The sequence below is a fragment of the Octopus sinensis genome, linkage group LG5 (assembly GCF_006345805.1).
Source record: "Octopus sinensis linkage group LG5, ASM634580v1, whole genome shotgun sequence".
Classification (NCBI taxonomy): domain Eukaryota; kingdom Metazoa; phylum Mollusca; class Cephalopoda; order Octopoda; family Octopodidae; genus Octopus; species Octopus sinensis.
The window spans coordinates 42,308,878-42,336,550 of NC_043001.1; the positions used below are offsets into that span (position 1 = coordinate 42,308,878).

At 31.2% G+C, this 27,673-nt stretch overlaps 1 protein-coding gene across 2 annotated transcripts in view; it reads right to left on the reverse strand.

Moving 5' to 3' along the window:
* Nucleotides 1–7,439: 7,439 nt before the first annotated feature.
* LOC115211906 (BTB/POZ domain-containing protein KCTD6) overlaps nt 7,440–27,673 on the reverse strand; it is a 57,811-nt gene continuing 37,577 nt past the window's right edge. For both annotated transcript variants that reach the window (XM_029780652.2, XM_036503349.1), the window contains exon 3: nt 7,440–8,800. In XM_029780652.2, the coding sequence (XP_029636512.1) occupies nt 8,548–8,800 (253 nt within the window). In that variant the 3' untranslated portion in view covers nt 7,440–8,547. The remainder of the gene's footprint in view (nt 8,801–27,673) is intronic.

Genomic DNA, 27,673 nt, shown 5'->3' on the forward strand with positions numbered 1-27,673 from the left:
TTACCATATACCTTACTACAAATTTCATAGTTGATGACCTAATATATATACATACATACATACACATATACATACATATATATATATACATACATATACATACATATATATACATACATATATGCACACACACACACACATATATATACACACACACACACACACACATATACACACACATATACACACACACACACACACACACACATATATATATATATACACATATACATATACACACACACATATATATATATTCATATATACACACATATATATATATATATATATTCATCATCAGAAAAGCATCTAAGAAACTGTCATCTTACCAGCAGCTGATATGCATTTTGGTCACCTGACAAGTTTTCATAAACTACATTTACTTTCAAGTACTTTCTTGAAACTGTTGTGTCAACTTAGTGCACACTGGAATTAACAGTGTATTGTCAGTCTAACCAAGATACTTTGATAATCTGTACACACAACAGTTACCGTGTCTGCATAGCACTGACTTCCTATTTACTCATTACTAACACTGAAAAAAGCTACTTACTAATGACTTTGATAGTAGAGATTATACTAACGTATTTGTTTTTAACTTATTCACAGTTCTACATTTCTTGGCAGATATTTTCTTCCATGTTTAAACAAAAATTTTATAGTATATATCTCATGAATACCTGACTCAAGATTCTGTTAGGATTCTAAGAAATACGAATGAAAACAAAATTTTGCTGATAAGTCACTGAAATTACAGTTCTTTTGGTGAATCTGCAACTAAAGCTATCAAAATTGCTTTTACTCTCAAATATTTAATTGAAGTTAACTTTTTCCACTGCTTGCAAAACTAAAATTAATGATCTCCAAAAACTGCAATAAAATGGACAATTGAAAAGAAGTGCTACAGCAATCGTCATCATCATTTGTTTTTCTGCTGGTACAAGTTCAATGGGTTGTCACAATTTAAATCAGTTCCTATTTGGTGCTACTGCCCTCCTAGATAGACTGGAGGCCCATTCCTGGCTCATACATGCCACTTTGGCATGGTCTCTATGGCTGGATATCCTTCCTAATGCCAATCACTTTACAGAGTATTTTGAGTGCATTTTATTGTGGCACCAGCACAAAAGATGTTATGTTTTCAGCATTCTAAGGAATCCTCTCTATCAGCCATTATCTCCATATGTTCGACAACTGCTTTACTGTGGGTTTTCAGTGTACTTTATTGTAGCACCAACATGAGACATTGCTTTGTCCTTTGCAAAACTAAGGAGTCCTCTCTATTCTGCTGGTTCAAAGCATATGTGATTAGAAGAGAGTCCAAGTGCATAAACAAGGCAAATGTATTATAAAATGTGAGAGATGTGTGTATAAGTGTGATGTAATAACAGAATGATGGATGCAAAAGGATGGCAGGGCAAAAAGTAATGCAGGAGAAATGACGATAGGCAGTTTGAAAAATATACACAACCTTGTAGCCAAATTAAAGATATTTTACTTGACTTACTTTTGCAATAACCATCTTTAACTTTTTAGCTGCTTTGATATATCAAACTGAATATTCAACCATGAACTAAAAAATATTATCTAACATAATGTACATTGAGTTGTAAAACATCTCTGAGCAATTCAATTAAAAATAAAAAAATTTCAAAATGCTTTGGCATAATAGACGATAAAATATTCTTTTTTTAATGTTAACTTTGAGAACCTCTGCGCATACTGCAGATAGTTTATGATCTGGTGAAAGTTATTTGTATACATAATGGAAAAGCGAATCCCTTTAACTCTCAAAAACTCATTCTTCTTTTTCAGCTGAAGAGTTTGATTTCAAACATCAGAATTCTGTTCTCACCACAGAATACAAAATTTATGAAATTCATTAAATAAGTTTTGATGATGAAACCACTAGTTTCCTCAAACTTTGGTTGTATCTGTTATGTGTTCTAAATTATTTGAAACATATTTAGTGCCCTATTTGTTTCTAACTTCTGGTCTTCTTAATTGCTTTACATTTCCAGAATGTGAATAGTTAGCACTTATCTTAGGTTTATTTAATGTTCCTTTTACTTTTGCTTTTACACATTTTAATTTAAAGTGGCAAATAGAACCAATTTAAAATGGTTTATGCTGTAATAAAGATATCAGGCAAAACGTTTTTACAATATTTTATTTTTAACTGTAATATAACTGAATTAAAATATACTCTATCATGAAAAAAATTAAAAAGATTTATCTTAGAACAATGATAAAAATACTCATCAAACACTTTGGTCAATTTTGTAATTGTTTCAAGTGAAAATCTTGTGAAATTTATTATTGTTTAAAAAAAAAAATGAAACCTACAAAAACTTTAAGGCAGGTTCATTAATACCCCAACACCACACACAAATTGAGAATGTAAAGTAATACCATAAAAAAACTACAAACTAATATTATAATCTTTGCAAACATGGTTAGGATTTATATATCAGATTCTTACTACTACTATCATCACCAACAACAAACCTACATGCTGTAATAATTGTCAAAGCAAAGGCTAACAAATTTTTCATAAGGCACTCCCTTATTGTTTGTAATTTTAATTTTTTTCCCGTTTTAGTCATGTTAAGTTCATTTTTTTTGATAACTAGTAAGATCAGAAATAAAATTTTGGAGTGTTCTGGATTTGTTTTGTTAGAGGTTACATAATCTTAATAAACAAAATATGATATTGTAAAACTCTTAACATATTATATTATATTCTGCTTAGTAAGCAAAATTAACATAATTTAATAGAAAAGTGTGATATGACAGGATATGACCTCATTATTAAAGCTTGGACATATTTTACCTTCCAGAATCTGTAATATAATTAAGAACATTTAGTTATTATTACATACAATAGTGCTAGTGTTTGAGCAGTATATACATTATTGCTAATCTGATTTGAATGTTTCCATTGTGTAAGAGTTAGTGAGTAAAAATAAACGTTACTAAAGAAAGTATTAGTAAGAAAACAGTAATTGAACATAAAATAGCACACAGACAAGAATGAATTATTTGATAATATTCTTTATTAAAAATATACTGAACTCATTTTCCCATGAATATTAGTGTATTGAAAACGTATTCATCATATATATATTTATGGAAGTTGAGGATAATGCTAACTGGGAAGTTTAGCAGAAATAGTTAACCCTGTATGGGCTCTTATTTCAAATAATTTGAGAACCAAATTTGTTGCTGTGGTAAGCTGTTTTCAGTTTCCTTCTACTGAAATTACATGACCAGTGCTTTTTAACCTCTGATTTTTTTTCCAATTAAAGCAATAAAATATCTGTAGATAATTTAAAAAAAGCTTTTGAGATTTCATCTTTATTTGATGATGTAAATCAATAAATCTAACAATATTTTAGTAACTGGCAGAGTCAATGGCATTACAGGTTGCTATATTCAAAATATATTATCAACACCACCATTGGATCAGATGGAATTTTTTGAGGCAGGTTTTCAATGGCCAGGTGCTCTTCCTGTCCCCAACCCATACCTATTTCCAAGCAAGGTAATATTTCTCACTAGCCAGACATATTCTCACAGAATATCAGAAATGAATGACACTGCTTGTATGACAGTGACAACCATTTACAACTGTCACAAGATAATGAGACACAAATATACACACACATCTGCATACATGTAACCCTATATATATATATAATATATATATATATATATATATATATACACATACACACACACACATATATATTACATACAGATCTCAAAAAAAAATGTGCAGTGGAAAAAATAAACTATCAAGATGAAATAATTATTCAAAAATAGGAATCAAAGTTTTGTTATATTCCTGCTCAGCATCAATACTTGAAAATAAATACATTAAAAATATAATCTAAAGGCAAAAAAAAAAATGCTTAAAAAACATTAACACTATAAATCAGGTAAAAAAAATAGGGTATTTTCTTAGGATATTAATGTGAAAGTGAAGCAGTTTTAACAGGTAATCAAAAGCAGTATACAATTGTTTAACTAAGTGCTTTTAGCTTTACTGATGATTCTCCTTGAAAAAAAAAAGAATTAATAAAAAAATATTGATAAAAAAATATATCAGCTGGCATATGCATAAATTATTAATCTCAGTAAAATTTGAAGAGATAGTTGCATGGAATTTACAAGATTTGCCAACATTTATCAAGACTAAATTAACCTTGGTCTGATCTTAAAAAGAAGTTTGAAGAAACATGCTTGAGATTCAAATCAGTTAAAGATTTTTTCTTTCTTTTCTAGAAGGCACTCGAGTTTAATATCCAAACTGTTTTTAAAACAAGTTGTTGAATCTCTTCACTACTGCCATCTCTACTGAGTGTTCTTTGACAAAAGTTAAACATATAAAAAGACATCAACAAAACAGTGTAGATGCAATACAATGACAAAAATATTTCTCTTCATTTTGGAGTAAGTAACCCAGTAAATCAATGTCTTAATTTTGCAGTCTTGCAAAAAGTATAAGCTCTCTTTTCTTTTTGATTTAACAAAAAAAAAAAAAAAAATTAATGTTTATTTTTTTCTTTAAAGATTTAAAATCAATGATATTTTGAAAGATTTCATACACTGAGTGGCAAACTCAAAACAGTTTTAATACTGGTTTTTCATACATGTCAACATATGTACTGGTCAACAATTTAGAAGCATCATAGTTAAAAACAGCTAGTTTTATACCAATCAACATTTTAGGACAATCCTTCCCACAAACCCAAAATAAAACAAATATTTAAAATAGTCATAATATATATATATATATATATATATATATATTGAATCAAAATATACAATATTATAGATCCCTTTCAGCTGATCTTACCAATCGGTTTCACATTGGGTATTAGATAATTGTGTGTGTCTGTGTGTTACCATTTTTAACAAGCAACAAGATGTGCATAATCCTCATTAGAACAAGCAATACATCTTAACAGCAAGAAGTGTCACTACTATAAAGGTCAGCAATAGGTCATTTAGCTATTATTAAGTTAAGTCATAGGGTTAAATAAATTCAAAAAATAAACTGAGAAGAAACATCTTCCAGAGTAGGAAATAAAGTATATATTCCAATGGCTATATATATTTTACTGCAATATCCCATTAAAAATATATTGGGATTTGCATTTTCAAAAGAGTTCCAATCTATTTATGGAACAAATGTAATTAATATATAAAAAGGAAAAAGAAAAAATGAGAGAAGAAATAGAGATAACAGAGGCTAGGCTATATTAAGTAAAAATCAAAATCATGCTGGTATAGAAAATAAAGTTTCAAAATATTAGGAAACAATAAATCAATTGCAAAGAGTGGAATGCTTATGTGAGGCCAGGTTTTAAAACTGAAGGTAAAAAAACATAGCAGTTATTCCCTTTTTGGATTCTAACAATTTACCAGTATACTATAGTGGTAAACTTCCCAATTATATTATGAAATGCAAAGATACAATACATACACATATCCACAAAGTTGAAAGTGAGATGTTTTTCTATGACAAACATTCAAACTTTTATACAATTGACTTTAAATCTGTCATACATCTATTATCAGTAAAGTTTGAGCAAAACATTAGCAGATATGTTCAGTTGGTTGATTAAAAAAATGGTGAGTAAAATTTCCTTTCAATTTTATATATTCCTAAGTATTATTTAAAATTGTATGTTTAACAATACCATAAAGGTTCCAGGCTGTTTCTGTCAAGTTCTAAATAAAATTCAAATGAGAATTTTTTTGTTAATAAACATAGGTTCTTTAATATATCTGCAAACCTACAAAATAGCATAAGTAAACTGGCAGATTTTATGGTTGAATATCAATTTGCATTTAATATAATAGAAATAATTCTGACAAAATGGATGAAATTTATTTTTAAAGAAAATTTACTATAACATACAAATACAAGAATCTGTATATGCTAGATTCAGTTAAATTAGATTTTATATTTGAAGCACTGAATCTAGTTTAATCGCTAAGTTTATAATTTCTATGTGTATTTGCATGTATATGTGTGCATCTGATATATTTTTTTAGAGATGAAAGTATGGCAACCTTGAGCTTTTTTAACACAAGGATTGCTGCAATAGGAAGGAGCACACCAATATTTCGAATTAACCTCAAATAAGAGACTTGGTCCAGATTGTTGCAACAGAGTCAACTCCACTACAAGTATACAAAAGTATAGATAAATCTGCTTTTAGGTAATAAGGACCTATGAAGGTAATTAATTTACATTATTACTAGAAATGTGATACAAGTAGAGCCAAAGACCCAGATTTTGGTTACAACAATGTAAGTGTATAAAACATCTCTGCATACACATGGGTATCATTTAAAAAATAATTTTTTTGCTTATATTGGCATAAGTTAGACATCATAAGCTTGCTTGCCTCTCTCCATTACATTTTGCTCTGTGCTAGGTTCTGGGTCTCGAAAAGGAAAATACAAATTCTAAAACAGAGTAGACTTACTTAGAACCTACTAAATGTATTGTAAAAGATTAATTCATTTATAAACTGACTACTACATTGTACAAGATGATCTAAATAAATTGCTGGTTGGTAAATGCAAAAATACATAACATAGAAAACTACATGTATATCTATATATATATATATCTATCTACCTATATATATATATATATAATATAAAGAATCAAATTTTGTATCACACTACTGTAATGTTACATCATCTCGACATTTAAACCAATAAAATATATTTCATTCCATATTATAACATATTTTCTGTTCATTTTCTTATATAATTTAATATATATCTATACATAATGTGTACACATCAGCATAAATTTTTAGCTATATGTGTGTGTGTGTGTGTAGGTATACAGATAGAAAGATAGCTGTTTCCAGTTTATTAATTAGACAGATAAAAAATGTATTTTTAAATATTTTAAAGAAAAACTAATGGAGATTTATTTTGGTCCTTTGAGAGGAGAAAAATTAATTTAGATTAAATTTTCTCAACTCCATTTAAAACTAAGCATTTTACATTTTGTTACTTTAGTGGTCAGCTGATTAAAAAGCTTGCTAGTTAACATCTTCCACCTTAGAAATAAAACAAACTTAAAAGAGTTGGAGTTAAAGCATTTCATTAAATGAAATATATATATATATATTGCCAAAAATATCTCTGATATCTAACCTAGTTCTCTTTGATATCAGTTTCAAATATGAACATACCATCTATACAAAGTAATAAATCAGAATTCTCAATTCTTTACTTCGACAAGATAAGTATTAAAAAACGTAATATTACATGAGTATAGTCCCAAGATACATCTTAAATGAGTATATAATATATGAATAAAATATTTGAAAGATAGTCTACATTAAAATGAAAGAAGGTTTAAATTCTAATTTTTTCAATATCAATTTAAGTTGAATACACACAAAAATTCATTGTTAATCATATATGTATATAGAAAGAGAGAGGTGAGTCAAAGACTACATATAATAAAAGATTATATAAAAATGTACACTGAAATATATATTTAAAAAAATCCTTTAGTAAGTCCTTAATAACCACCGAGTTATAAATTGTGATATAAATTGTGTGTTTCATAGAAACATCTTGTAGGGATGGTTTATATTAATGATATATTATAGACAATAGTTGATATAATTGAATTCCTAGATATATATCTTATATGTAGCACTCATGTAGAAATTGGCTCATGTAACTAATGGAAATTATAGACTTCAAATTTTTGAAACTCAATCTGGCCAAGGTAAATTTGGTCATTCACTATTTATTGACTTAATATACAAGAATAAGGAAATTACTTGCATTAATGTTAAAAAAGTTGAATGCAGGCATATTAGTATGTATAAGAGTTTTTACTTAACAATTGAAAATTCATGTACTTGTAAGTCAACTTGACCTTTTTTTACATATTGCCTAATCATTGCAAAATGTATTGCCTGTACAGTCAGATTGTATTAAGAAAAAAATAAAATGAAATCTGATAAATTGCATCAACTAACTTTTTTATGCCAGATTTTGCCATGTGTTTTGTTTTATAGAATTTTGTATATAATGTATAAAAGCAATACATTATAACAAATAACTTCTAACGATTTCATATGAAAAAACTTTTATGTATATGAATGTCTACAGCTCATTATTATATCGTAGTATCATCATACATTCACATCCAATGTTTCTACTGTAATTATACACACATACATACAGTTGATACTTGGTGTCACTCATTCAAACAAATGTCACTTCATATCTCAAACATTAGGGCAATTTTTGTTTTGTAAATTTTTGCATTTTAATGAATAATGATTATATATGTTATTTTTGTTTCATGTTAATTTTTTTTATATCTAACTGCCTTTTATCATAATGATATGGAACCCAAAAATATTAATTCAATATGAATAAATCTTCTGGAAGGGCTGCAAAAAATTATGAAGAATTTTTCTGCATTTGAAAAGGTTAAACAATAGTGGGAAGATAATTTTGATTTTGTAAATTTTTTAGGCACATTTTCTAACCTTCCCACCACTCACTATCACCAATTAATTCAAAATCACTTCGATTTAGATTTAGAACTTCAAGAGAGGAATGAAAAGACTTTTTTCTTCTTGATCTGCAATGTTTTTTGCGATTTTGGTCTAAGGTTTCAATTCGCTGTAGTAGGGAATCTATTTCAAAGTAGTCAGCTTCTTCTTTCAACATCAACAGTTCTCTGAAACCATTTGGAAGCAACAGTTTGGAAGTCCGCATGAAATTTAGGACATACCTAAAAATAGAAACAAAATGTCATTAATTTTATTATCTTTTAAAGTTTACCATTAAGCATATAATAGAAAACATGTTGCTAATATTTTCTAGCATTTCATGGTTTTGTGGATTATATATATATTCACGTTTTGAGAAAAGATGAAACTGTATGGAATCTTTCACATATCTTAGATATCTAATGTCCAATATCAACCTCAAACTAACTGAACATTGATCTTTATTGGTTGAATAAGTAACATTAGAAAAAAGTAAAATGAGAAGCTAATATTGTAACTGAAACTATTTTATCTTAGTGTGTTTATATTGACTTTATGAAATCAAATGTCTCAAAAGAAATAGTTTAGTATTATTTTAGTTAATTATATTGAAATTATGAATTTTGGACTCCTTAAATTTGTTTCCTGTGATTAAACTGAAAATATTGTGATAACCAGATCATTATAATGTAATGGCATGAAAGTAAGTTAGATCTAAATAACATATGATCATGAACTCATTGTTATAACTGAGTTTACAAAAATTGTTTAGAAACTTGAACTGCAATTATTAAGATTCTAAATTCCTTTAAAAAGTAAACAATGGTAATGATGTTGATAATAATAACTTCAAACAGAGGCACAAAACCAGAAATTTTGAGAGGAGGGGAACAGTTGATTACATAGACTAAAGTCTTTTTTCTTCCTGATACGTTATTTTACCAACCCCTGAAGGATGAAAAGCAAAGTTGATTTTGCTGAGACTTGAACTTAGAATTTTAAGAGCTGAAACAAATACTGCAAGGTATTTTTGCTTAATACTGATTTGGAAGAAATAGACAATTTAATTGATCCTAATATTTTACTGGTACTTATTTTATCAACATCAGTAGGATAGCAGGCTAAGCTGACATCAGGAGTTGAATACAGAAAGTAAAGGAGCATAATTAAGTACCATAAAATATTTTGTTCACTGTGCTATTGATTCTGATTCATGAAGGAAACAATTAACTAAATTCTCTTTATTGGGCCAGTTGAGAAATAATACAGCCACAACCAAGACAAATTTGGAACTTACACACACACTGGAAATGGTAACAAAACTATGAAATACCAACAGACAACAAATAGTATAGGAATATACCAGAAAAGGTCTCACAGAATGAGAAAGTGACCATACTCTGGGATATGCCAACACACATACTCAAAAAGATCAGGACTAATTAACTAGATATAGTTATTAAGGATTTGTCAGGAAAAATACACCTCCTAATCAACATATCTGCCCCAACTAATGATAATGTGTCTCTCAAAGGAACAGAGTAATTATCCAATATAAACATCTGAAAACAGAGATAACCCAAATATCAAAGACTGAATATAGAAACAATCCCTTAAACAATGTGTCTTGGGAATGATAAAAAAAAAAAAGATTCAGACAAAAACATGACTCAAACCCTCAAGATTAAACAATATGCACATCATAGGAAATAGCACTAGCAGGCATTGCTCACATATTACATAGAGAGCTCTCAATAGAATCATCATCATCATTTTCCCCTGTTTGCATGGGTCAGATAGAATTTGTTAAAACAGATTTTATACAGCCAAATGCCCTTCTTTTCATAAACCTTGATCTGTTTCCACATAAGGTAATATTTCCCCATGACCAGACATGCTTTCACAGAAATTGGGAAAGAAGGATACTGCTTGCATGAAGGTAGCACTCATTTATAACTACTCTGCAATATCAAAACAAGGAGACACACACATTCATATATTCACTTCAAGATGCCATGCAATGATACTGAACCTGGGACCGTGTGGTTGGGAAGCAAACATCTTACCACACAACCATGAGAATGAAAAACCAAAACAAAACCCTGCTTGTACACAAGACAAAGTTATGCTCAGTAATACAGTGAATACAAGCAATAAGACAGTGAGTAATGAATAATAATAATAATAATAATAATAATAATAATAATTGTTTCTAACATAGGTACAGAGCCAGCAATTTTCAAGGAGGGGATTAGTTGATACCATCAAAGCCAGTACTTGAGTAGTGCTTTATTTAATTTCACCTAGAATGAAAGGCAAAGTTGGGATTTGAACTCAGAATGTAATGAGCTAGAAGAAACACCACAACTCATTGTGTTTGAGATTCTAATGATTCAGCCAATCCACCTTAATAATCCTTTCCATCATAGACACAAAGCCTGAATTTGAGGGGAAAGGGTTAAGTTGATTACATTAACCCCAGTGTGCAGCTGGTACTTATTTTATCCAAAAGGATGAAAGGCAAAGTCAACTTCAGCGTAATTTGAACTAGGAACTTAAAGACAGACAAAATGCTTAGCAGCATTTTGTCTGGCATACTAGCAATTCTGCCAAGCCAGAACAGCAATAATAATAATAATAATAATAATAATAATAATAATAATAATAAGAAGAAGAAGAAGAGAAGAAGAAGAAGAAGAAGAAGAGCTGTAACTAAACTGTTGAGTTTAGAATACAGAGAGAAAGAGGAAAATTTTATTGTGTACAACTTAAGACAATTTACATTATTTCTATTTGACTTTTTTTAGTCTATATATAGGGTACCGTTAGTGTAACAAATTTTTGATCTTGTACTAGACCTCATAATACAGCTAACAATTTCAGGTCACAGTGGCAACAACAAATGAATAGAAATGATAAACAGAAGATATAGATTATCAAAGACCCAGAGACAGCATGACGCTTCCTTCTGGAGTAGGAACACTATTTCAAAAGGTGCAATAAATTTTGGCCAAGTAGAAAATGAACATATTCTTTGGGGGCACTGAAAAAAATTTAGAATTTCTTGAAGCCAGTTTTGACCATACTGAGTACTTAGAGTTTTGAAAAGAAATAACTGGAAATATCTTTGTAAAAGTGAGAACATTGGGTATCATTTTGTCCTAAAGATTTACTTAGTACAATGTTCCATTTTGTTTTTAATTAAGAAAGGAATATTGAAATGAAGGAGTCAGTAGTTCTATTAAAAAAATATGAGGGGTTAGAAATGGAGCTGATTGGAAAGAATTTCCAAAAATTAAAGCAAAATATGGTAGCAACAACAGAATTTTGGGGATTGATCCAAGTCAATATAGTAGCTGAAGGCAGAATCTACTATAATAATATTCTTGAGTTTTTCTCTGTCACAACATATGAATGAGAAAGGAAGAGGTGATGCCAAACTGGTAGTGTGTGAGTATATCTGTGTGTATGTAAAAGGGAGGTATGTGAATGTTTGTTTGTGTGTGTGTGCAATGGAAGTGGGATAGTGAACATTCAATACTGAAAAGAAAAATCAAACAGTGTTTCAACTCTGTGTATGTATACGTGTGTGTGTACACAAGGGAAGTATGTGAATGTATGAGTGAGCAAACATTCTTTCAGTAACAAATGGTGATCAATGTCACATCTGAAAAGACAACCACTAGATAACATTGACGAGTGTATTTGATTTACCATCCATATTTATATATAGAATACTACAATTAACCATCGTGTTTGATGGCATGGAGCTAGCTAGTATAAAATACATCCTGATGCCAGTGCTGGTGCCACACAAAAAGCATCTAGTACATTCTGCAAAGTGGTTGGCATAAGGAAGGGCATCCAGCCACAGAAACCATGCCAGAACAAACAATGGAGCTTGGCACAGCACCTGACCTTACCAGCTTTGGTCAAACCATCCAACCCACTCAAGCATGGAAAACGGATGTTAAATGATGATGATTATGATGTTGCCAGTCTAATTGATCGTTGAATCTATTTTTACTCATATCATTTAGTAAATCATTAAAATCATTCAGAAAGGCATAAACGTATGCATTGCTATATGTATGTGTATTCCATTTTTTTTCATCTTCTGAAGTCAGTGGGGATAATCACTCATCGACAGTTATTTTGATATTATTGAATACAAACAGTCAAGTCAAAAATATATATATTTGCTTTTAGAATATTTGTTTTCTCTGTGAATGAAATAATAGTGCATCAATTTTCATGTAATTATTTATGCGCTGTGTTTATATTTTTCCTTGTTTCTCATTAGCTGTGATTTCTTAGGTGATGAGTTGGCAGAATTGTTACAGTATCAGAATATTTGTTCTGGTTCTTAATGCTGATTTCATTTCTCATCAAGATCAACTTTGTCTTTCATCCCCCTAGGGTTGATAAAAGAAAGTACTAGTCATATGCTGGAACTGACCGGTAATGACATCAAACTTACTGGCTTTTTGCATAAATTAGAAAACCTTATTTGTTTATTTGAGCTGCTTTTTTTTTTAAATTTAAATTTGGTATCCATGAATATTATAAGTTATTAGAATGATTTTAAATAAACTTTGAAAATTAAATGGTCTGAGTTGAAAACCATAGCAAATATTTCACTGTTGTTGAGGAAAATATTTTATTCTATCTACCTAAATTCCATGGGCTATCAAAAAAAAGTACCAGAACTTCAGAGAAAGTCATGTGAATGAGACTGATATCTTCCCCAGAGTTGTAAATGTATTTCAGAATAAATAATTATTTTATATATTATTACCTCTTATATTGAATGTAGTAAGTACAATTGCAGGTCATCAAGTATTTAGTTCATTTACCATTAGAGAAAAACAAAAATGCCACAGCATGTGTAAATGTGAATTTCTCAGTTGAAACTGGAATTGAGTAATAATTTGATGGACATCTGAGGCTCAAGAGAAGAGTAACTAAACTAATTATATACATTTCTTTAATGTTCCTTGCTGCTTACAATGGGGAACTATAACCTCTCGTGATACATGTTAAAAATTTAAGGATGTTAGGTGGTTTTGTAAGGATATAATGCACTACCAGTAACAGTGTACAAACCATCAATCTCTATTAGTAAAGCCCATGGCTATTCAAGTCATCCATTTATCAGCTTATTCAGTTCAGTTCTTTATACAAAACAAGAAAGTAAATTGCTCTAAATAGTCAAAGAAAAACTATAGTGAGACTAAAAGACAAACAAAATTACTATTTCAAGTCAGCAACAAAATTCAGAAGTAATTCTAGAACATTTACAAAGACTTTCCACAAGCAAAACAAAAGGGAGGAAAAAATGTAATGTTAAGAAAGTACCAATGCTGACCTGTCATAAGCTTGAAAGGAAGAATGGTTATATTGTGAAGATTGTGTTAGTCATTATGGGTAATCTAGGTGGAGGTATAAAAGAGTTTGAATGACAATGAAAAGCACTTTCTGGTATTATTTAAAGAGAATGAACACCATAATCTATGATCATACTATGTATTACAAGAGGGTAAACTGTATTTTTTTTTCTTTTGCTGCATTTTGTTTTTGTTTCCTTTTGGCCTATTAGAGATCTCTAATTCTAATGTAAAAACAGAACACTGGCAATAATTATACCTTGAAGTTAGTCAAGATCACCCAATCAAATTTCCTGTGACCAGTAATTCAATGTATTTTATTCTAATAGAATTTCCTATAGAATTTGAAAATGTAAATGTTATCACTATTCTATAGTAACAAAAACAGTAATAAGAGATTTAAAACAAGAGATGGTGTTTTACAAAAACTTATATATGCAAGTGTCTTAAGATAAAATAGTTAAAACTTGAGCATTTTTTATAGACTCTTCTGCTGAATATAATAATAGATGCAGTTTGTCAAAAATTAAATTTAACAGTGAAAAATGAAAAATAAAACTTAACTACAGCAACTGTAAGTTTATCCTCCTAAATACAAGAAGTACTATCTAGTACATGTACTATTCATAATAGATATATGTTTTTTTGTAACATTATCTATGTTAAGAATGCATCTTATCCAAGGGAAATTTCATTGCTTATCTCCTAATTTATACAGAATGCAAAGCTAGGCTTCCAGCATTGAGATTTTGTATTCATCAGGATATTACTATTATTTTCATCATTTCAATGCACAAGTTGTTCATTAACAGCACCCATATTTTTTTTTAAATATCTTCCCCATATTTATATCTATTTATAGATAGATACATAGAGTGTGTGTGTGCATGTGCATGTGTGCACATGCATGCATACTGATTGTTATGCTCTAAAAGTGTATGACAGCTGCTGACCAAATGATATTCAATTCAACTGTTATTTTGTTTTGCCATTGGATAAATGCATTTCACTTTTCATTCTTGGTTAACATTAAGGTATAAATTCAGAAAAGAAATGGCAGTTAAACTATGCTACCATATAGCTATATTAATAAAATAAGGGCTGTAAAAAGAATAGCATATTTTATTTAGGATATGGTATTCATTAAATCCAACAATTTGGTTGATCAAAATGTCCATTCAGTTTCTAAAGTGAAAATAAGACAAATTTTAAAACACAAAGTGACTTATTCAATCAACAACAAAATTATCATTTCATTCTAGTATCTTCTGACATCTTGTGTGAAGATCTATTATTCCCAGCTCAAAGAATTTCCTGCTTTTACTGATGAATTTTTACATCTTCTAGGTGAATTTTTACATCTTCGAAGCTGAAGTTCTGTCCATTCAATGAATTTTGAAAAGACTAAAACAGATGGAAATCTAGAGGTGCAAGGTCAAGTGAATATGAAGGGTGTGGCAAAACTTCCCAGCCAAGTTCCAGTAACTTCTGCTGCATCAGCAAAGAGGTGTGCAGTTTGGCAATGTGATCATGGAAGACAATGCTGTTATGATTAGCAAGTGCTGGATGCTTCAGGTAGACTGTTGCATTTAATTTGTCCAGCAGGTCACAGTACACATTCAAACTGAAGGTCCTGTCCATGGAAAAGAAGTTTATAAAAGACAACCCCTTTCCAATCTCACTAAATTGAAAGCATAGCCTTCTTTGGGTGAAGTCCTGCTTTGGAAGTTCTTTGTGGTGGTTTGCTGTGCTTCCTCCATGATCATTTGTGCTTCATATTGTTACAGACAACCCATTTTTATCCCCAGTCACCATTTTCTTCTCATTTCTGTAACAAATCACAGATGGAAATTCGTTGAACAAGCTTAGCCTCAATCAATTGATGTGGGACCTAAACATTGAACCTGCTGACATAACCAAGTTGAAGCAGATGGTTTTCAGCACTCAATTTGGATATTTGGGGAATATCTGTGATCATGCTGGTGAAAGTAAGGTGCATCTTGAACCAAAAAGTTTCCCCAGCTGAAATCTTGAAAACCACTTTTAAAATACATGTTCCATAACAGCATCCTTTCCATACACATGGCATATCTTCCTACAGGTTTTCACCATTATGTCTTTTTTTTTAAAAAAAAAAGGCATGAGGTGTCAATAATGTTTGTTTTGATTCTACATTTTTAGGGTGATCCCAAGTACACAAAATACAACCTGTCTTGCCACAAGTTCATGTTGAACTACATTGCAGTGTTGAGTATCTAACAAGTGTGCATGCACGAGAGACAGACTGAAGTTTGATTCTTAGAGAGCTTGAAGTTTAGTGTCAACAAAAAATGAACAGATATTTGGCCAACCCAATATATTCTGTCAGTATTTGCCAATATATTGCTTACTATAAATTAAGTCTGATGAATCACCTATACTCTTTATGTAATCATATATAATACCAGTGTTTTAGGAAAATAATTCCCATATTCATCCTTAATCAAACACTATACAGTGTGTCTATCTTTCTCATATCCTCACAACATCTAAAGAATGGCTTTTATATAGTCAACTTTTGCTGGTTATTTCATTTTGTTTTTTAAAACAAAAAACTACAACTCTAACAGTATTCTGTTTGTTGTTAATATCATTTATAGAATGTTCTCTAAATTATTAGAATTATAATAAATTCCAGTTCTTTCTCCATATTGTGTCAGTACCTTGTGATTAATCTTTTTAAAATAATTTTCTTACATATGGAATTTATATACTAACGCTTAATCCATTGGGAATGACACAGATTGCACAACCTAGTATTGAATGACTAGTTTTGAATTACTGCCTACACATTTTATGCACACTGAGCACGGTCACACACTTGTCTGTGAATTTAGTCTAAACTAGTTTCTTTTAAATATTTGTTGCTGGCAAATATTTTGTAATTCAATTCATATTTAATCATTATTAGTAGAATAATATCAACATATTAAAAGAACAAACTAAGAAACAACAAGAAACTCTAAAAAGGAAAAGAAAGCTTAATAATTGAACTGTTTATGCTGTACTGATTCTTAATTAAAAGTTCTTATATTAGTTGTAAACTAAGCTGCTCTAAAGAAATAAAAACTTTAAAATATAATTATTATAAATTCAATTTTGGGTTAATTCATAATTGAAAATTATTGGCTATCATAATAGTATGTGCTGATATGTTTTATAGATGCTCTCAAGCAAAAATTATTATCTTGGTGATTTCCTTCAAAACACCCTCACATTAAAAGTTTCACACTATAGCATTGACAAGAAAATACCAATTCCTATAAAATAAGCCTCCAGAATTTTCCTTTCTACAATCCTCTAATACTATACATAAAAAGTGGGTCACATTATCAGCTGGTTTTTCTCACCATACTATTACTAGTTCTAATAATATACAAGAAAAAAAAATTATCAAAGTAATTTCCAGCACCCTTTGTGGGTGACTAAATAGAAGAGAAAAAGTTAAGCAGCTTCTATTTTACTATTATAGACTCACTGACTAATTCAAGTACTTGCTATTTAACTTCATAGTAGCATTATCTTAATGAATATAAAAACTGGACAGAAGTTAACACCAATTTTATTTTGATACTTTACATACAATACAACAGTAGTAACAATTATTATTTCCAGAGATATAAAAAAAAAATAGGTTGAGTTTAAATGCCTTGTATTTTCAGCATAAACTTTAGTGGTATTTTACTATCTCAATCTGCAAATAGAAAAGTTGAATGTGCACTACATTTTAGGATTCACTATGGTAGTGAATGTTTTTTATTTAAAAATGATTGAAAACATTTGCTGAATAGTCAAGGAATCATCTTATGTTAATTGACCAAAACAGAATATTATTCATGACAAAAGATAGCCTGAAGTTTATTAAACTGAATGAATTGAATAATCAAGTGATGAATGACAAATAAAATTTGAAATGCATGAGAAAAGATCTGAATCAAAACACCTCAAAATTAATATTGCCAACATTATGGTTTATATTAGTGTATGAAGAAGTCTAGTAGTATGAAGATAGTAAACAGATAAAAGGTATAGTGGCATCTCTTGTGGTCTATTTAGATTTAGCTGAAACAGATGCACTGGATTAACTAACAACATGAGGGACTTCAACTCTGCAAATAGCTCACTGGAAATTGAGTAAGTGATCATTTCATGGCAAAAATTAGAGCATGTATACAAAGTTTTGAATCATGTCACAAAGTTGGAAAATTTCCTCTGTAATATATGCGGTCTGAAATAATGAGTGGTGGTAATTGTGAAACATGTAAATAGAGATCTTCATCAAATAAAAAGAAATAAACAAATATGATGTAGGATGAGAAATGTAAAAAAAATATATCAGTAAGGGTTAATTTAAAAGGGATGAGCAAGTAATAGCTCACTTTGGAAGAGTTTTTAAATTTATGAAGTAGCAATTCAAGAGTTTTACATAAGCAACATATACATAAATATACTAGCCAAAGCACTCAGCCTTGCACAGGTGCTACAAATATGGTGTCCATACTTCTTCATGAACAAGGTCTGCAATATCAAATGAAATAATTTGAAAGCAGGAATTTTCATTTATATTTCAAACATTACAAAACTTGGAGCACTGCATCCTTCAAAACTTTCATGCTTTCTGAGATTCGCCAACACTACACCTGATTTTCTCCCCTCCATACATACACAAGCATGTATCTGACTCATGCATTGTTTACTTTCCAGACATTTGTACATTACTGCATATACTCTGACAAGTTGTGGTGCACCTGAGCATTGTATACAATAATTTCATTATATTATTTTTTTAACAATCTGATTCATAGAGCATCACTCCTGAATAGCTTGTAATTATGGATTAATTTAAATGTGAAAAAAAAAAATGTAAGCCCAAGTTGTTTTAACTCTCATAATATTTGAAACTGCACACTAACTTTCTGAGGATATGATTTTTATATGGAATATTTTTATAACTAGGTTCCAATAAACAGTTGCATAAGGAAGATGAGTTAAAAAAAAGTATGTGCATGTATGCATGTCAAGTAAGAGACAGAAATAATTAATTGGAAATAGAAAGGAGAAAGTTTGCCTCTTCATTACAACTGTCACTTTTTCACTACTTCTTTTCTTGAATCTGTATCTTATCCCCAAATGTATCTTGGGCCTTGGATTTTCTTCCTTCAAGCATTATTCCAGAATGACTTTAGATTAGAGTGCAAATTTTAGAAAACATTCATTAAGAGATGGTGATATTTCAAGTCAAACAGACAAACGTTGGCTATATACATATAAATAATTATATGTGATGATAAAACAGGTATGTTTCAAATATTTGATGACAGGACATGTCTAAAAACAACGTAGTGACCAATTTAAAGTGAATGAGAGTCAGCCTCATCTAATGAATGAAATAAATAGCAATAATATTCTATGATTCATAAATTGATTACATTGACAAGAATTAGCTTTGTGCCTTTACAGAAGAAATCATTGAAACTTTAATAATAATTATAAATCTGGAATTATAGAGAACCATTTGGCATTTATTCATTCAAATGTCATATCTTTCTCTCTCTCTCTCTGTATCTATCTATCTATCTATATTATATATATATATATATATATATATATATATATATATATTTATAAAACTGAGTATGTGTGTGTGTGTGTGTAAACCCACAGAACTCCTGAAGTTCACAATTGACTTTCTCCAAACTGAGAACATACATTACTTATGTTCCAGAGATGGTTTTAGACTCTTAAAATTTTTCCACATAATGAATAATGGGGCCCATGGATAGAAAACCCCCTTTTCTAGGTAAACAATATGAACGATCACATAGGTTGTTTCACTGGTTCAAGGGACATTACTATTGATGACGTACTTATGTTAATTTCTCCGCAACCCAACGTCACATGACCCAACCACTTTTGTTAGAGATTGTGTCCTTAATGTGACCTTGTGTACACTGATGCTGCATGCAGAATTGTTTTTGTTTGGGAGCTGAGTTGTCCTCACAATGGTCACACACTGTTTACATAAAGGAGTGCACAGTCGAGCCACGACTATTGATTCCAAACCGAAATATTGCATGACAGTATTGTTTACAAGCGCTTGACCATTCCTTCACAATCCCCACCACCTTACCATGTCATATATTTCATGTAGATTTCTCTTGTGTAGTGCTGTTGAGCATACCCAGACTTAATTTATCACATAGATGTAATTCTTATGTCTATTGATTGTTCAGTGTGGTAGCAGCAGTGCCGACAGCCAAGCCACCAAGGAGAGTATATCCACTGAGAGCTTTTTGCTGCATTCAAAAATCACACACCCCCATCGATTTCTCCATGACAAGGTTAGGGCCTGGAATCTTCCAAACAGATGCAGGACATGTCACTTAGTCGAATTAGCCCTTCATTTACTCCACAAAATTTTTGTCGACAATGCTGCACTTCCCTACATCATATGTTTCAACTTAACTGTACCACACATACAAACTATGCCGTTTAAATCCCAAGCAACGCTGGGTATCTCTACTAATCCTTCATAAGCACCACATCTGGACCAACTCAGTCTTCTCCCTGGACCATTAGCTGATTCCTCTGTGCATACTTTTCCTTCAGCTTACCAGAGCTCATGCATGCTAATGTTGCACATCCACAAAAGTTTGCTCAGGTCATCAAGATTTTTCCACATGCTCTACATTCAATACCCATGATTTACTAGCATGCAGTATCACGTGTTGTATACAAACACAGAAATTAGTCTCCAGAACTTTCCCACTTGTTCTTAATTTGGCTGCTATGTTTTTACAACATCTACCTTAACTGTTAATTAGGTCACATAGGCAAGAGAAGCTGCCGACCATCTTTATCAAACCTGCTGGGTATTTGAAAGAATTCATTTCATGGTAGCTCTTAGTTCTAGCCTTTGCTATATACATAACCCTTGTCTCTCAGTCTACTTCATTACATCTCTTGTGTACTTAATAGTTTACATTAAGTACATAATATGGAATTCCTACTTAACCTTTTCTGCATATCAAGGAGGACCATTTCCCAAATGGCAGTAGAGTTCAGTATTCTTTCTTGTTAATCTTTGCTGAGTTCCTTTTAAGGATCCCTGAATTTTGGCTTCATTCTGATTGAACATTAATTATATGGTAAAAAAAAGAAAAGTAATTGCATTGGAATTTTGATTTTGTTTCTTTGCCAGCTATAGGCATTATATCTTCAAGGAAATTATGTAATGATTATGATAAAGTTACAATAAACGTCCATTTGTTTTACTAATAAGTATCCATTGATTTTACTAAAATACTTATAATTAGCCATCAATATGAAATAGGTATCAATTTATGTATTCATTAAACATGATTTCTTTGCTGCTGTTTACCAGTAATTTCTCTGTAATTCCAGATATGTGTTTTATAGAATTCAACAATGAATACTTGAAATATGTTGAGAAGTTAGATAATTTTCTACTTGTTCATAGTTTTTACACAAGAATAAAATCAAAAATGTTTTTATTTTCAATATTGCCCTATCATTGAACACTGAACATCATTTATTTTCATTGTTAAATGATTGTTGTGATTCTACATTGTTTTAACAAAAGATATTTAAAATATTTGGTATACAAATTTTGTTGCTTCATACAAGAATTTATTTGAAGTAGTTCTATGTTCTGAAAGATCTAATTCCTTGTCATTTGACATTTGCCCTTCCAAAATTCAAACAGGTTATACACATTTAGAAATTTGCTTGCCAGTTTCCTAATATTGACAGACTACACAACTTTGTATATTTATTGAAATATGAATTATTTCAGCTTATCACAATTTGCAACACAGGTGAGGACACAATAAATTGCTTGAAGGATATATATATATATATATATTAAAACTGTAGACACCAACTTGTAATTTGCAAACAAGGGCCAAATGAATCCTTGGATCAATTTCTTTCAGGTTTAAAGGTCATGGTTAAGGATTATAATTCCAAGACAATGTTCTCTGAACTGTATAAAAAAAATTCAATAATGGATACTTTTATTTTGGAGCTAATGTTAACTGGCACAAGACTTGTTGTTGTCTGTTCCTTCTTGAGCCATGCCTGGCTCATGAGGGCTGGTTTCCTGGTTTCAATGGCGTATAGGTTCCCCACCTGGATGGAATGCCAGTCCATCACATGTGAGCTGTTAGATACAGAAGGAAAGAGAGAGAAAATTATGGTGAAAAGGTCAGCAGAAGTTTGCCATTATCTTCTGCTGTGGTGCTTAGGTGTTTCATTCATAAACACACACATCACCCAGTCTGAGATTCGAACCCATGATCCCTCGACTGCAAGTCTGCTGCTCTAACAACTAGGCCATGTGTCTCCAAGGCACAAGACTTAGACTACTCAAAAATAAACTACTAGATTTGGAAACAGCTGTATTACAAGCCAGAACATTAGACTTAGCTCCAAAGAATGCTAATGTTTATATTCAGGATATCCTTACAAATATTACTACTGTTACAAAGGTGGAAGCTATTTCAGCATCACCTTCAGAGACATTTTTATTTTTTGGGAGTATAGAATTGACTGCAGAAAATGTCCAACAAAGAGATACCATATGGGTGATAGTTGTGATTCTCTGCTTTTTAATAATTGATGTATTGTGTGATGGGTAAGTGCTCACCCTTATTCAAGATGGATGTTGAGTTATAGCAATGTTCATTGAAAAACGGTCTTTGCTATAAGTTTCTTACTATTACTTATGACAAAACTTATTACCAACTGAAACAGGACATAATTCATGACTTTTACAAAGTAGCTTTTCATAGAGAATGGAAGGATATGATAATTGTTGAGGAACAGGAAAATGCCATGGTGAACTATAAAAGCCTTTCAGTTGTTACAAGATAAGGGAAATTTCAGATATAAAACAATAAGGAAATTGAAACAATTACTACAAAATCTATAAAAAAAAATTAATAAAAAAAACTGGCCATAAAATAAAACATTTAAGATATTCAACAAAGTGAACAAAATGATAACTAGACATAAAATTATTTACAAAGGACAGATAGGTGTCCTCATCTTGTTTGTTGTTATCACAACATTTCGGCTGATGTACTGTCCAGCCTTCATCAGGTATTCTGGTGGAATTTTGAATGCAACCCTTTATTTGACTAATGGAGTACACTGTTCTCATTCTTAAGGTATGTTGCTGATGTTATTTTTCTGTTGCTATTTTTCAAGTCCCTACCTGGGATTGAACTTAGAATCTAAGAGTTCGTAGCCTGCACACTTATCCACTATGCTATATGCCCAGGCATATGTAAATAACGTACATAATTCCTCATCTCAAAAATATAGACTAATATTTATTTCCGATCACAGCAGTTAAATTATGTAGGTTTAGGCAGGAAATATCTCAAGGGCTCACTGCTAAAAGTCAAATTTTACTAACATGGTTATTTTTCCTGTGGTCTTCCTGTGTGAAAGGGTTGGGAATATGGCTTCATGAGGTTCATTTTGTATAGCTGATGGTAGGGGTTAGAGGTAGGGGATAGTAATGGGCTAGAATAAATTGCTTGAGAGTGGATTAAGACTGATAACATGATAGAGGAAAATAACTGTGAGAACTATATCTAGTGCTGTAAGAGGAGAGAATGGACACCAGAATACAGAGAGACAATTTTGTTTGAAGTTAGAATATAGAAGTTTTGAGGGTAGATAGAATTTCTGATGAACCTAGTAACAACAAAGGAATTAGATATGGCACAAATTAGAGCAGTTTGCAAAAATTGGAAATTATTTAAAGGGCCAGTATTTAATTCAGAATGGCAACAACAAAATCAGTTACATTAATCAAAATATTGGAACAATACTTTATAATAGCACAATTTTAGACCTTATCCTATACTTATTCTATCTAATTTGGTCATGAATTTGTGAGGTAAAAGATGTGTAATTCTTTTTATTTTAAATTCTAATAACTAAATATTTTTTGAAAGGCTTTTATAAATTGTCCACGTAAGGTTTAATCAATGTAGAAATGTTCTTATTACATATTATTTGCAACTGACTGCTACATAAAAGATATAACCTAGAATCCCACTGAAGAAACACATTTTACAGTCAACAAAATCAATATTTTCTAATAGTCCAGAGAACATCTGGACAATCTTTTGAAAACATTTATTTAGGCTATCTTTGAAGTACAATGTAAATAATATAGACATTAGCATAGTTTTCAAAATAACATTTACTCAAATTCTATATAAGCAATCAAATCTTTTAGCCTCTCTCTCTCAATTTCCTGCCATTTCTGGTGAGTTTTGTAGTGTACTAAAACTATAAATCCTAGTATACCAAAAACTTATAGTTTTTGGTATTTGGGTGGTTGAAACAGATTTTTCATCAAATGGATTCACTGAACTAATTGCAAGCATTAAAAACAGGTGTTAAGATATTGATGATAAACTGAAAAAAATTAATCAATCCTCGATCATCTTTTTAACATCATATACATGGTATAAAATGTGATATGAGGAGTCTATTTGAATGACCTAGAAAAAAAAACTGCTGAATGTTAAAAAGTTAAATACATATCTAATATCCTTCTATACACAGTCATATAGCTATTAGTAAACTTTTCAACTGTGTGTGCACATGTGTATGTACATATTCATATATATCTAATAATTACATAATTGAAGAGTCATTTTAGCTGTCTAAAAATATTCAGAAATTGTTGTATCCACTTTTCATTTACTTCTTAATTATACAGACTATTAGGAGATAGCAAAATACTTTGTCACAATTCTGTGACCTAATCACTGATGCAATGAAATCGCATGTTACAGATATGTTCTTTTAAGCTCCATGGTGCTGGGTGACTTTCCTTGCTATATACTTTTATTTATATTCTTTTCTTTTCTGTTCTCTCATGTGTTACTTTCCTCTCATTTGTTTCTATTCTCATTTATCTTCAAATTTAAAACAGGTTAGTTTAATATATGTTTTTTCATGTGTTGGTTAGTGATTTTTGTTGTTGACTTGCAAGTCTAGAGTTGTTTGAACTTTTGATATATTAGGCCTTGTCATTTTTAGGGTTAATTCTCTCTACCTGCATAGAAAAATTGGGTAATAAGAGGCATCAAATGCAGTGTCAAGAGAGAAGTTTGTGCTGGTATGGTTATGTGATGTATATGGATGAAGACAGCTACACAAAGCAGTGCTGATCTCTAAATGGGGAGGGAACCTGTGGAAGATGAAGATCTAAAAAGACATGGGAGAAAATTGGTCTTCAGATGTTGAACCTCACAAAGAACCAATACAATTAGCAATTTGCTGTGCTTGAGAAGAACCATCAAGTTATTGAGGCCATAAAGGCATGTCATTTATGTCTATGCTTCTGTACATAATCTATCCCTGACAAATCTCCCCACATGCCACTGTACACAATCTATCCCTGACAATCCTCTCCCTCACATCTCATCTTTTTAACACTTCCTCCTCTCCTCACCCATGTTCAGCATTTGCTGTACTGCAACCTCTTCTCGCTCATGCTTATGAGCCTACCCCCCCCCCCCGCACATAAAAGTGCCGCTGTCAAATCTTTTCTACACAACATATTTTCCTAACTCCCCCTCCTGCTCTCTTTATCCACTCATCACATACCCCTCCCCCCATTTCCCACTCTCCTTTTACAAGCTTGTGAACTTGTACACCCACTTACCTCATCCAATCCCACATCTACATCACTATATACACCTTGTAACTTGGGCATACATCTTGCCAAAACTTCACTATTTTATCTCTCGTCTACTGCAACATATCTATTTCTGTCCCTCTATTCTTACACTGACTTCTCCCTACCTGGCACAAAGCCATCTCCCTCAATACTACACACTGCTAATTTGAGGGGTCTTGTCCTGCAAATTACTTGGTGACCACACCGCTGCTGGTGCCACATAAAAAGTACCCAACACACTATGTTAAGCGGTTGGTGTTAGGAAGGGCATCTAGCTATAAAAACCATGCCAAAATAGACAGTAGAACTTGGCACAGTCTTCTGACTTGCCAGTTCCTGTCAAACTGTCCAACACATGCCAGTATGGAGGGAGGACATTAAATGATGATGATTTGTTTATTCCGTTCACTAACATCAATCTTCCATTATTTTCTCCATAAAAAGTATTTATTACTAGTATGCTTTTTCAATGGGGCTGGTTTTGAATGAGGGAAAAATACTATTAGCAGATACTTTTTGTTGAAGAAAGGCAATTATGATAATAATGAATTAATTAAATAAATTTACAATATAGATAGAAAGAGAGAGAAAAGAAACAAATATGAAAGTATCTAAAAGTTCATATGTCAAATGTTCAACATTGTATATCCACAAGTCTACATTTCAACAACAATCTACTGTAATAATACTCTAGTGGAGGCACATGGCCTAGTGGTTAGAGCAGCGGACTCGTAGTTGAGGGATCGCAGGTTTGAATCTTGGACCAGGCAATGTGTGTGTTTATGAGCGAGACACTTAAGCTCCACGCAGCTCCGGCAGAAGGTAATTTGCAAACTTCTGACTCTTTCGCCACAGCTTTCTCTCACTTTTTCCTCCTGTATCTTGCAGCTCACCTGCAATGGACCGGCATGGCTCGAGAAGGAACAAACAATAATACTCTTGTGTATTTCTCTGTCACAAGGAAGGGGTGATAGATGAATAAGGAAGGAAGGGGTGATGGCAAACTTGGTAGTAGGATGATGGAAGTTCTATGATGAAAAAAAAATCAAAAGCGTTTCAGCTCTGCATGAGTATATGTGTATGTAATTAAAAGGGAGTCATGTGAATGTGTGTGTGTGTGTGTGCAATAGAAGTTGGATGGTGAACATTCAACACTGAAAAGAAAAATCAAACAGAATTTCAACTCTGCGTGAGTATATGCGTGTATGTGAGTGCATGTACAAGGGAAGTATGTAAATATTTGTATATGAGATTATTTTGTACCTTATTTATATATAAAGTACTACAATTAGACATCATCCGTCACAACATATGAATGAGAAAGGAAGGGGTGGTAGATGAATAAAGAAGGAAGGGGTGATGGCAAGGGGTAGTGGGATGATGAAATTTGTACAGTGAAAAAAAACATCAAACACCATTTCAACTCTGTGTGCGAGTGTGTGTATGTGTGTGCAATGGAAGTGGGATGGTGAACATTCAATGTTGAAAAGAAAAATCAAACAGCGTTTCAACTCTGTGTGAGTATATGTGGAACTGAATCCAGAACCAAGCTACTAACCACACACACACCTACACAAACATATACAAACTCATTAGAGAAAATAATTATTGCCTGAGTGTATCAAGAATATAAAAGGACTGCAGTTGAAAAGTATATTACAAATTTGGTAATAAAAGAATTATTAAACTAAAAACTTGGTTTTGTACCTTATTTATATATAAAAATACTACAATTAGTCATCATTTTTTATGGCATGGGACCAGCTAGAAGAAAACAATAGCCAACACATTAAAGAATATAAATAAAACTGACATGAAAGTAATTAAGAAAAGAAAACAAAAGAGGAAGAAAACAAAAAAGGAAATGATAATATGCTAAGAAGCTTATAAAAACTTGCCAGTGACTGATTTTCAACAGTGGAAACACTTTAATGATCATATCACAGAAGAGTAGTGAA